Below are 12691 nucleotides of genomic sequence, written 5' to 3' on the forward strand. Positions count from 1 at the left end.
ACCCGGGGAGGCGTGTAGCTTGCCCCGCGAGTCTCGCTACAGAGACGCCGTTCCGGATGTGCGACGCCGCCTCCTTGGTGCAAAGGGTCCCGTTTAGGAAAGTTTCGCAGCGAAGGGTACCCTATGCCGAGAACAGGCTCGGACAGGACAAAATTGAGTGACACTTTATCAGGGACACCTCAAGCAGAGAGAACTGTGCGGCGCTCCTGTCGTCTGGCCCAGAAAACTGGTCTCGAGCCGGTGGTACCACCAACGACAAGTGACAGGGTGCGAAGCGCACGAACGGAGTCGTCGAGTGATCCTAGCTCGGAGCCTGATAAAGAGCCAAGCTCTTTGAAAGTCTGTCAAAGGCAACGCGCTGGTAACAGAGGTACTGTGTCGCAGAAAGATGGTGCTTCGGAGACGGAGCAGGCGCCTGTCGCACCAGTAGAGACGCCGGTGCGCCTACCAGTCGTCCGCCGACGATCCCGGCGAGTGCAAGCCGCAAAAGATGTTCCAGTTAGTGAACCAGAAACCGCAACATCGAAGGAGCACCAGACGGCACGAGACAGTGCGGCTCCAGGCATGCACCATAGCGCGAATAACGCAAACATACCCTCAGCGCAAGCAGGTTCAGCCTCCGTAGCTTTTGCACAGACCACGCGCAAGGTATTCCCGACTGAGGAGCCTGCTTCAGATTCCAGACACCCAGCATCAGCATCAGCAGAATCAGCATCAGCATCAGCAGAATCAGCATCAGCAGAAGAGCGTACACCTGCAATTTCGGCGAATGCGTCTGTGCTGGGGACTGGAGCGCCTACCTCCCCATCAAATGGGGTGCTTGCCCCTGACTACAGACGTTCAGCATCCACACGAGACCGCCGGTTGTCGGAGCAAGTCGACAGCGCACGCCCCAGGGCGGAATGGCTTCGCGAGGCGCCGCCATTATCAGATGCTTGCCCTTCGTTACAGCAGCCTACAGCGCAATGGAATCGATCCCAGCGGAAACGTGACCCATGCTCCGATTCACTGGGAACATCCGGCTCGCCTTCGAGACGCCGTCGCGTGATCAACACAGCGAGAGCGTCAGAACGGGTTACCTCTTCGACATCAGTGCCACCTACACCGACATTGTCACCGGCTAGTACTCAGGCGCTGGCCGCTAGTGCGGCATCCACGGCAGATACAGGATACACTGCAGCAGGCAAGCTCGATGAGCGCTGCGCTCTGTCAGCGAGTACCGATGATGGCGGCGACGTACCTGCACACCGTCCATGTTCATCGACAGCGCCTGCCTATCGGGATGCATCAGAGCGGCCAGCGGAAAAGCGCTGCTCCACCGACGTCCGCGAATATCGCTCCGGGCATGCAGCGTCGACCTGGAATGCAGCACATGGACGTGCCGCTGGCTTGGTGCCGCATTCATCCCAGAATTCGGCTACGCAGTCAGCAGCAGCAGCAGCAGCAGCACAGGTATCGCACCCAGTTGCTCCAAAGATGCGCAATCAAGGATCTAGGTGTCTGTCCGAGCACGCTCAAAGTGAGTCTTCTCCCGATCTGCGTGAGATGGTATTGAAGCAGCGCATCCGAAGAGCGCTCGCGAGTGTACGAGAACCTTTGCCAACGACAGCAGGGGACACAGGTGCGGAACCAGCGCTCAGCGATGCTTCATGTGCGCGCTTTCCCGTCCAGCAGTCTACGACAGTTTATGCGGATGCTCGTTCACAGATGTCGTGTGCCTCAGGTCTGGACAGGCCCCATGGGCGCTCGTCGAATCAGCAGCACCAGCACGAGCACCATCAACAGCAACTGCGGATTCGCCAAAGTTCGCCACAGAGCCAGGTTGCGCGTGATGCTCACAGGTGTGCTGGCGCTGGCCCGCTCGAGCACCAGTTCCGTAGCCGTAATTGCACCCCAGATGACAGGCACTCGAGTCACCGTGAATCTCCGCAGCGAAAGCGAATGCCAAATGAGCGGTCTGCAATGATCGCTCAAGCACCTGTTCGTGCAGTCTTTCCAGCGCAAGGCACGGCACTGGTAGACCCGCATGCATCGAAACCGCTCCTCATGGCATCGAAACATGAATGGGCGTTGATGGCAAGTGCGAAGAAAGCGAGCCCATCCCCGATGCCGCTTCGAGCTCACGTGCCTGCCGCAACTGAACCACGTGAGCACTACAGACCGCCGGATATCGGGCGCGTTGCCGATGAAGCCGCCAAACTGGTCAAGGCTGCTGCTGCTGCTGGTGCTGGTGTTGCTGGTGGTGGTGGTGCTTCCACTGAGGCGGAGCCCCCGGCCCGGATGGCCACGAGAGCCGCCCTCGGTGTTGCAGCGCATTCTTCGGACGCTGAAGCAGAGCTGCTCTGCATGCTGTGGCTGCATGGTCCGGATGTGTCGAGTCAGCCAGCTCGACGGCTAATCCTGCGGAACCTGCCTCCTTCAACAAATGAGCACGACCTGTATAGCTATCTGGTGCACGTCATGGCGGCTACATGTTGTTTCGCCTACGATTATATCGGATGGCATCAACGGTTTGCGCATTGGCATGCAAAGCAACGTCGAGCTGCTGGTATGCTCGCTGCAGCAGGCCGATACAGACAGCAGAGCGAACGGCTTCCGGAGCGGAACGACGCTCGGGGTCCCGGTGTCAATGAATCCTCAAGAGGCCAAGCTCAGAGCAGTCTTCTGCGGGAGCTTCGTTTAACGCCCGTCTGGGAACTGCAGGTGCTTTGGAAAAGTCGCACCGCCTTTGTCGAGTGTCTCACTGTCCAGGAAACGACTGGCCTGGTGCAGTTGAGCGGTTTGCTCTTCCAGGGATACCAAATAGTGATCTCGCGACCGCGTGAATTCGACGCGGAACTCTGGTTGAGCTCGAATCCACTTCCAGCGGAAGCAGCTGAGGCTCTGCGACTGCCTCCAGCTCGTTTTCACCGAGCCGCTGTGGCGGAGAGTCAAATGAGCCCCAACGTTTGGCCTGCATCCGATTCACGGACACCAGCAGGAGCGTTTTACGGCCATATCCGCGGCATTCCTCTTCATCTCACCGAATATACGATGATTCAGTGGTTACGCACAGCGCTGGTCGGTTGGCCGTGGCAGCTCAGTGCGTTTCATTTGGCCAGAGAGGGGCGCTCAGGCCTGAGTCGGGGCTTTGCGCACTTCCGCCTGGATCGATGCAGAGCCGCAGACTGCACCTCGTTGGACCAGGGCGTCACAAATGCGACGCAAGCAGCTTCTGAGATGCGCACCGTTGCGTCAGAGCGTCTCGCAACAGTGGATCCCGAAGTGGAACGCCTTGTCGAGCATCTGCGTTCGCATCTGCTACCAGGGCTCTCACGTCCGCTGATCATTCGGCAAGCGAACCCTATGCACCCACGAGAGAGCAAGTCGACACCCGAAGCACCAGATGCACAGGGCGAAGCGTGCTCTCCCCGGGTACCGCATCATGCGGCTTCTGCTGCGGATGTCTCGGAAAACGCCTCAGCGTCGATGGTCACAGCGCATGTGGACGGCAGGAGCACGGAAGCAAGTGTGCTCGCGCTCGTGCGTCTTCTGCGTCCGGAGCTCTTCGCGGATACGCAAGAGCGGACTGAAGCCATCGATGACGTCACAGAGGAGCTGCGTCAGTATGGATCCATCGAGGAGGTGGCATTGGACGAGCGCCCCAATGAACCCGAGGCCGGCACCGTGTACGTTCGTTTCACCAAAGCTGCTGACGCGGCCGCCGCGGCCGACGCCATGCAGCACAGACGCTTCGAGCAGCGTCCAGTGAATGCCGAACTTCTCAGTGTCTTCGACATGAGAGCTCGCCTCGGCGATACCAGGTCCATGCAGCAAACCGTGGTCGTTCTACCGGAGGTGGTGGACCCACAAGCCTTTCTAGATGAGGAGGAACGTGCGGATATCGCCATGGATATCAGAGAGGAAATGCTTCAGTTCGCTGAAAAGGTGGAGGTAGAGATTCCGCTTCCACCGCATCCCGAGGCCGGCGCAGCGTTCATTCGTTTTCCTGACCGAGTCAGTGCTGAGAAGGCTCTGTCGTCGTTACAGGGTCGCTTTTTCGACGGAAGACCGGTGCGGCCCTACCTGCGGTAACTGTTGACTAGCTGGCTTCGGTTTCGGTAAACCAGGTCCGGATGCATTGCGACTGACACAGAACATGACGCAAGCGATCCGCGATGACTTTTTTGTTCATGAAGCAGATTTCATTTCATGACTGCGTTCCGGGACGCAAAATACTTCTGGCGAGCTTTGCAAGGTTGAGCAACCAGGCTCCGTGTCGTGACTGCAATTGAATCACTGCTGGGTCTCGCATACTTTGCATGAGCGCCTGTACCTACATCAGCGCCGTGCTTCAATGGAGTGCTTCTCGATGCTCTACGGGGAAAGAGTCAGGGTCGACGCGCTTGCAACAACCGCAACTCGAGGCACCTGAACGATGCGAGATTGCATCTTGGAGAACGACGTATGTTCTCTTGTCCGCGTTGCAACACTTGGTGCCGCTTCAGGGCGGATGTTTCGGTGCAACCTCGAATCACGCGAGGCGTCGTTCGCGTCGATAAACCCGCGGTATGTACTGGACGAGCAAAGCTGCCCAGATCATCGCATTGGTTTCAGAGTCGTCTCTAGGCTGGCGCGGTCGGAGCGCCACCAATACGCGCCGCTGAAGTTTCAAAGTGAAACCCCCGAGCTTGCAGTGCTCGTCGGGCTCTCTCAAGGTCCGCTTGCAGACTACGAGCGGCCTCTGGCCGGTCAGGAAAACTGCTCAAGAGCTTCCATAGTTTCAGTGAAAAAGCAATCACCACCACTAGTATAACAGTTGACGGTACAAGCAGGGGCAGCAGCCACCACCAGTGTTCGGAGAGCGCTCGGCAAGTTTCGCTCGGAACGCCAACGGCACGCAGTCCCGCGAACACCTGAGGCGCACGTACCCAACAGAGTGCCGTCAGGAGAGCGGTGGTACAGAAAAGAAGCAACAAGTAGCGCATTTTGCGACTAGGTACAGCCGCCTTGCAGCTTCGGTCTAGAGATGACTGCATAGAGGAGGTGTGTACAGCAGAAACTGAAGTGCGAAGACCTCGCTTGAGATCTGCACGACAAATCTTGGTTCGTACCCAAGAAGCAGCTTGTGAAAGCGATTCAACGATGGTGTACGCTTATGTCGCCCGGGTAGCACTCGGAGAGCTTTCCCCTGGTCCAGGAACGCTTTACAAGGTAAAACTTCCCCCATTTGTTCGACTGCGCATTCGATGGCGCCACAAACGAGTCGCATCGCTGACGCCATTATCCCAGATGAAGTATAGGTAATGTAACATAGGAGTAGGGGGTTGATGGATACCTCACCGCGCACTGAAAAAAATACCCAAAAAGAAAAGTAAAATGCGCATAATCGGAGAACGCTGGCCCATGGAAACGTTTTCTCAAGGGAAAAATCGCTGATGCCATAGCGTTCAACCCCGAGCGTTGAATTCTGGGATGCCTGTACGAACGAAAGCTTTTTATTTTTGCTCGTCTTTATCCGGGGCAGTCAGCAGAAGAAGTGTATGTTGTAGAGGGGTCGCAGAAAGACTTGGTGCTGTTGCTGGTAGCTTGCGAGCAACAGCTTTTGATGTACAAGTCGGTTATGCCGTGGTCAGCAGCGTCATGAGCCCCGCAGCACGTCGTCCGTACCCTGTACGCCGTACACCGAAAACAGAATGTATCAAACTCTATCGCCACAGCTGTGTCCTCTTGACTCCATTCAACTTGATGCATTCTGTGAGAAATACCATCAAAGCAGGTACAGGATGTGAAGTGTCTCTCCTGATGATGTCATGGATTTCGCGGAGATATAGATGGAGACGGAAAAAAAAGCAAGCGCTTACGTTCACCAGTCATGCGTTGAGCGATACACGATCGAGTTCGCACCGAAACGCGATCGCTGTGTTCAGGACGGACAGGTATTCGTCGCGCCCAACGAGCATGTACTCTGGAGATGGTATGCATTTGTACAGGTTCTGGAACAGGGGCGAACCGCTGTTCTCCAAGAAGAAACAAGCAAGTATCACGACAAGGTCAGCTTTGACTGCGATTCAGTCATGGAGTCAACTGCGAGTCGCCAAACGTTCGGGATCGTTCAAGACTTCATCTTTCGTCGGAACACTCATCGTGGCTCCTCTTTGCCATATTTTCTGGCTGCTCGTAGCGAACGTCGCTTTCGATGACTCCAAAGCGTTCAGTGAGCACGCAGCTGAGACTCGCGTTTAGCTTACCTTCGTGCCAGCCTATTGCCCCAGGTTCATTGGATTCGAAGGCGTCTTCTCTATTGCCGAAGCTCCATTTCGGCGATCACCGATCAATAGACGAGTCGTGCGCTTCTGCGGCACCGTCCGTCGCCAAGGGGATTTCCATCTTCACCAGCTCCAATCGGCTGCGTTGTTTCTCTGGTCGTAGGCTGGGGATGGATGCATAGAGGTGCGCTTCGGTCCGTGGGCGTGCTCGTGGCGGAGCAAGAGGTGAAAAGCTACTACAGGAATCGTAGAGACATGCACAGAAAAGACGAGAATCGGTGATCTAGGTCTCCAAGTGCATCTGAATCCCCAGGGAGACCAGGTATGGAAGAGAACAACCTCATCGATGCCACTCCGCCACGTAACGGGGAAACGAAGATATTGCTTTACAAGAAAAGCATGGATCCTTCCCTAAAGAGAACGAGGAGTGACGGGAACGGAAAATTATGGTAGTAGGATGATCCGTCTGCAACCGTTGTCAAGAACTACCTGCTCAGAAACGTCAACCGGGAGAATCCTCCAGAACGTGAGATGCCGGAGGTCATGACGGATCGCGTAGCGTTTTCGTCGAGGCAGTTTCGCCTCGGTTCTCTCAACTTGACGCACCTCGTCATGCAAATGTCTGGACGAGTGCCCGACACGGGGCTGTAAGGCACCCACATTCCTCGAAAGCTTTCCGATGGACCATTCATCAAACAACTGATGCTCGACACTGAAGAAACATTGCTTTCTGATGGATCCACGCATCGATATTATCGGGAGTCGGGCATGATTGATACCATGAGTAATGCCAGGAAATGGAATGAAGGTGCCGGGCCCCATTTCGAGCAACTCGCATATTTTGGACGCCGCATTTCAGAATGTACTAGAGTCTGCAAATAGCTCATGCGAATGGTGGCTGGCAGGAGTTCATGAGACGGCGCTGGCGTCACCGACGGTATCCGTTGTCCAGAGGCAACAAGTGTGCATCCGCGGTGCTCTCCAATTCGTTGTAGAAGGAATTGACGGACAAGTGGCGTCCTCCGGGGGTGTCTTATGGCTCTGGACGGGCTATGGTGCGCTGGAGCTGCACGCGTGCACTCGCCACGAGAGCATACACCGAGTGCAGGAATCGAATCTGTGCGATACCCATGGAGGCGTTCAGGACGACATACACGCCTCAGGAGCACAGGTGCACGCAGAGACTTGTAGAGAAGAAGAGCAGGAAACACAGACGCATGCATGAGATGGTGTCCAGGGTGCGCTGAGCGAACCTCAGACAGCGCAACCGTCGCTCGTGATTCGCGTGCTCTGGTGCGATTCCACCAGCATCAACAACATGCGCGAGCACTTTCTGCACTGAGATTTGAACGCCTGAACCAACATTTTAAAACATGTCGTGCTTCCAGAGCATCGAGCAGCTTGGTACCGAACGGACATTCACGTGGATTGTTGGGTGCGTATTGTAGATTTCTGCGCTGGAATGCGCAGGGCTTGTGATGGAAAATCAGTGCTCAGAAGAGAGGGCGTTGGATTCTCGCCTGTAACACGCCATTGACGTGGTACTGGCTCAGTAGTCAGCCCAGAAACGCTAGAGCAGCGCATATTTACAAAGAAGCAATGTCCCTCGGCGATCTTTGAACGGGCATGGTGTTTTATGATTCCACAAGACCGAGTCTATAAACGAGCATGCACGCCCAGCGTCGGTGCGCTTCAGTGTTCGCTTAGCAGCAGTGTTTCCTAGCTGGGCGCATTTCATGGGCATGCGCTGTAGCCAGCAGGCTCGGCTCGGCTCGGCTCGGCTCAGGATGCTGGGGGCTTGTGTCGAACCTCTTGAGTCGCACACCGGCAATATTCCCTGGATACGTGGATCCAGAGCGCTCGGGAGACTCGAAAGGGCGTCGATAAGTTTACGACTTGATTTTGCGGTATGCGCAACGTTCGACGCCCGACGCAGTACGGCCATGGTGCTCAGGGGGCATTCTGGTTTCCTCGCATTTCTCAGCTGTCGTTACCTGTAATCGTTTAGCGCAACGTTCTTGCATAGTGGATACCGATAGAGTGGCTCGCGCCTTGCACAGCGACGACGGGGCCGCGCTGCCCCGACTCCCTGGTGCACCAGTTCGGACTGATTGTGCTCGGAGAGCGAGCGTAGCATGCTGGATCGATCGACCCTGGGTAGTCCGATTTCTGCTCTGTCGGTCATCGGAGCTCGATGCGAGCATTCCCGCGCTCGAGACGGATCACTAGCAACGTCTGACAGGAGGCCCGGGGCGACAACCACCGTAACCGGCGCGCATGATCCGCGGTATGCGCTTCACGCGTTACGTCTGTCCCCGGAAGATGCACGTCGGAGTTCGACGCTCGGCGCTGGCTCAGGGCGCTGCCTTGTGTTGCGGCTGCATCCGCTGGGAAGGGATTCACCAACGCGCTCCCAAAGGCAAGCCCCGACTTTGCATGAAAAGCATCCACGCCCCTACATCTGCCTGCAAGTGATCGCTTGTAGTGCCGAGTTGGAGAAACCGAGCTCCTGCGTCCGGGCCCTTGCTGGTTAATCGCTGCACGCAGGCCGAAGTGCAGTTTGCAGCGAGACAGCCTCATCGCGGGACTCGATTCTGCTCTTGATGTGCGCCCTGCTCCTACCAACGATTTGCAATACACTATATTTCATGCGCAACCTTGTCATGTACGTCTCACGGGCTACCGTGCTTCTGCGCAGCACCAGCATGAACAACGATATTACGCTGGCATGCAGAGAAGCGCCGATGCTGATGGCTCGCTGCCGTTCGCTGAGATCGAATCGACGTATGAGACATTTATTGACAAAGAGGGTAAATGGAAAGGGTGCGACGGCCAGCGGATCACTCGAGTCACACGCCGCTGCATGGCTGCTGAGCACCTGCAGATGATCGCGTGCGCGCGCTCGCCTCCGGATTGATCGCATGTGCAGGGCGTCGGACGCCATCCGCGCACGACGTCCTGTTTCACGTGTTCAGGCTGCTTCATAACCGAACCCGCTACGCATGAACGTCTCAAGAAAGCCTCGCTTCGGTGCCCCAGGCACACTCTTTTTTCTTAACTCTGCTCACTCTGCACTTTGGACGCCGGTTGCTTCAGGAAACTGGAGTCAAGTGCAGTCCACTACGTCGTTTCACAGTGCAGTGCCGGGTTGTGGGCGTAGCACGCGCTCGCTCGTGCACCGCGCCGGTGCACGTTGGGGTCTGCGAGCGCTGCGCTGCAGCTCTGCCAACGCCCCCATGACCATAGAGGGGGCTCGGATCGGGCCGCCGCCTGATCTGCCGTCTCTTTTGCTGCACAACCGCATCGTCTATATTGGGATGCCGCTCACAGCGCCAGTTTGTGAACTCATCATAGCCGAGCTTCTTTACCTGAACTACAACGATCCCGACAAGCCGGTCTACGTTTACATCAACTCGACGGGGACCATGGGTCTCGACGGCAGCACTGCTGGTTTCGAGACCGACGCGTTTGCGATCATCGACACCATGAACTACATCAAGCCGCCGGTTTACACTATCTGCGTTGGATCTGCTTTTGGTCTAGCAGCAGTGATCTTGGCATGTGGCGACAAGGGCAACCGTGCTGCCCTACCGAACGCGTCGATCATGCTGCATCAACCGCGGGGCACAGCCCGAGGCCAAGCGGCAGACATCGCTATCAAGGCGCGGGAGATTATGTACAATCGGAAAGTTGCCATGGAGATTCTGGCGGAGCACACCGGGCGCACCGCTGAGGAATGTTTGAAAGCGAGCGAGCGGACCAAGTATATGACTCCACAGGAGGCAAAGGAATTCGGAATTATCGATAAGATTTTACGAAGTGAGAAGGATTTGCCGAAGGACATGCCTGCCTTCCTCAAGCAGCTCTGAGCGGGAGCAAGACTCGCCTTGGTACGCTTTGTCGGTGATGATGATGATGATGATGATGATGATGATGATGATGATCAAGCTTGGGCACCTTCATGGATGACATAGAGCCGTTTCCTCGGAAAATCGGATCCAGGCATCAGGAACATGTCGAGCATCGTTGAGTCCCGCTCCAGCATTTCATCAACCTGTTCCACAAACGAGACGTTTCGTCCGCCAGTTAGTCTTGAAAGCTAACTGCTACGGATCACACATGAGCGCATCCAGTCAGAGAACCCGGCTATGCAGCGCCGGATCTCGAGCGTGTCGACCTACGACGCGATCGCTCGTTCCATTTTCCAGCATCACCCTGTTCGTAGCGCTTCACGCCCAGCACGGCTCACCGGGAAGTCATATGTTTGCCATAAAGGTCATGCTCATACAGCGCTACAACAAGTGGCGAACGCACACGCGCTTTACGACCGTGTACCCACTGCTGAATGATTTTTACCGAACGCTTCGCTCTGCAGCTGCGCTGCCAGCGACTGCCGTCATATCCTGCCCCTCGATCGCCGATGGGTGAACGAGCGCTACTAGCGTCACGTCGTCTCATTCAACGCTGCCTTGCGGGCATCCTCGCCCAACACAGGCTGCCACTGGCACAAGAACACCTATTCATGATGATCACGATCACCTGCGGTGCTGGCATTGACGTGTCCATAGCCAGCTACGATGCGGGAAGCACCGGCATCCACGACCAGCACGGACCCCGTCTAGGAGAAGCGAACGCATGCCACAGGTGCCGTTGACACCCAAACCGGCACCCGCCAATACCGAAGAGTGCCTCAACTTGAAAGCGAGTAACGAATGACGGCAACTGGGGCTGTCTCGGGTCGTGCGAGATACCTGGGCGGACGCATACTTGAACGGATGCTGCTGCGCTGTGCAGAAGCAAGTACAGCGACTCGCGCGGGGAGAGCGTCCGCTCGTATGCGATCGCAGCGGACATGGCCAGCTTGAAACAGCTTCCCCAGCATTGATATGTCTAGATACCTATGGAAAGCAGTGTTCCTTGAAATGCACTCGCGCGGATTACCCAAGATAGCGAGTCCGTTTCCGGGGCATAGGAGCAACCGCTCGTTCCATGAGGCGCATGTGCGCTAATGCACACCGGTCTAGCGCCCCGTCGCACTGTTCTCGAAGCCACGACAACACCACGCATCAACCAGAACAAAATTTTGTCTGCATCATGGACACCCTTTCTTTCCTTCTCCAGAGATTTTTTCACGCAATCCCGGAAATTTCGTGAAAAGCGCACGGCGTACATCGCACCCGCACCGGATCGTTTCGCTGGTTCGGAATCGCGCTGCGGAGGCAATACGGTACGCGGACTGAACCTCAGTGTTTCCTTGACACGACTTGGCTGGAACACTGGAACCTATTCTATCTGATACGGTACCTGTTGCGGTTCCTGTTCTAGTCGAGGGTTTACTTGTGGTGTGCTTTAGCCGAAGCAGCAGCGGTCTGTCTCAGGGCGGCGCCGTCGGGCGCTGGCGCTTCCGGGGGAACACAACGGGTTGTACGACGGGCACCGCCCCCGCTTTGCCCGAGTTGCCTCCGTTTCTGACGCTCAGTACTGCATGCTGACGTCGCACGGGGTTTATCAGGGCCCCAGCAGTGTCCCGGTCGCCGTACGCTCACTGGACGAGGTGCACCGCGAAGCTCGCAAGGTGCTAGTCGAGCTCCAAAGCGCTCTCCAGCAAGCGGAGCAACAGCAGCACCACGCGCAGCTCGCGACGAAAGGAGCTTTGAAAGACCTCGGAGTCGCCACTTTAACAGCAGAGGCACTAGAGGCGCCACGGCTGAAGCTGCAACAGCTCGAACTTGTGACTGCTGAGCTTTCGCAGCTGGCTGAGCGCGCGCCCGCTGCACAGCGAGCTCTGTGGCAACGTCGTGCGCTGCAGCTTGAGACGCAGCACAGGGAGCTGAGCAGTCTCTGGAGGCAGGTCTATGCGGCGGAAAGGCAACGTCAATGGCACTTACGGGAGCGTGAATCGCTTCTCGAGGGCGCTGAACAGCATCGCTCCAAGTCGAAGGCTGATGCCACGATAGTCGACTTGGAACAGCTCGCAACCCAGTCTCTAGAGCACGCGTCCCATTCCGCTGATGGTATTCTCGGAAGCGGGCGCGATGTCCTCAATGCGTTGCGGCAGCAACACCAGACGCTCAAAGCGGTGCGGCGCAAGACTCTTGATATGGCCCATCGGTTGGGTCTCAGCCAAAGCCTCATTCGGCGTGTCCAGCAACGAGCCCGAAACGACATGAGAATCGTATGTGGTGGCCTCGCTGCCATTCTGGCCCTTGTCTGCTTGTTGTTCTACGTAAAACATTACCTGATGTGAGCGGGCATGCAGTGCTTTAAAGTTTCCTTTGAGGCAGCAGGGCCTCGATGAAAAAAATGGACCACGTTCTGGTATGGAACGACACCCATGTCGGAATAAAGCAGAACAGGTCCACTAACTCGGGAGCACATTCTTAGGTTCTGGAGGCCGTCTCAGTGCCAGCGGGGAAACCAGCCTTTGCGGGCGTATGATGCGT

General features: G+C 56.6%; 3 protein-coding genes and 1 non-coding gene across 4 annotated transcripts; 3 read left to right on the plus strand and 1 right to left on the minus strand.

Annotated features, from left to right (window-relative positions):
* Positions 1-123: 123 nt before the first annotated feature.
* CYME_CMS438C (similar to pre-mRNA splicing factor U2AF large chain) lies at positions 124-4074 on the plus strand (the record flags this gene model as incomplete). Its single annotated transcript, XM_005538974.1, has 1 exon — positions 124-4074. The coding sequence occupies one exon, from the start codon at positions 124-126 to the stop codon at positions 4072-4074; it is 3951 nt and encodes a 1316-aa protein (XP_005539031.1).
* Positions 4075-6629: 2555 nt separating this feature from the next.
* On the minus strand, positions 6630-8942 carry CYME_CMS439T. The gene has a single exon (XR_002461679.1). It is a non-coding gene; the product is annotated as a hypothetical transcript (transcript).
* A 308-nt stretch (positions 8943-9250) lies between these two features.
* Positions 9251-10117, plus strand: CYME_CMS440C (ATP-dependent Clp protease proteolytic subunit; the record flags this gene model as incomplete). The annotated part of the gene is made up of 1 exon (XM_005538975.1): positions 9251-10117. The coding sequence occupies one exon, from the start codon at positions 9251-9253 to the stop codon at positions 10115-10117; it is 867 nt and encodes a 288-aa protein (XP_005539032.1).
* A 1616-nt stretch (positions 10118-11733) lies between these two features.
* Positions 11734-12495, plus strand: CYME_CMS441C (similar to golgi SNARE protein, membrin; the record flags this gene model as incomplete). Its single annotated transcript, XM_005538976.1, has 1 exon — positions 11734-12495. The coding sequence occupies one exon, from the start codon at positions 11734-11736 to the stop codon at positions 12493-12495; it is 762 nt and encodes a 253-aa protein (XP_005539033.1).
* Positions 12496-12691: the final 196 nt, after the last annotated feature.

This window comes from Cyanidioschyzon merolae, chromosome 19 (assembly GCF_000091205.1).
Source record: "Cyanidioschyzon merolae strain 10D DNA, chromosome 19, complete genome".
Classification (NCBI taxonomy): Eukaryota; Rhodophyta; class Bangiophyceae; order Cyanidiales; family Cyanidiaceae; genus Cyanidioschyzon; species Cyanidioschyzon merolae.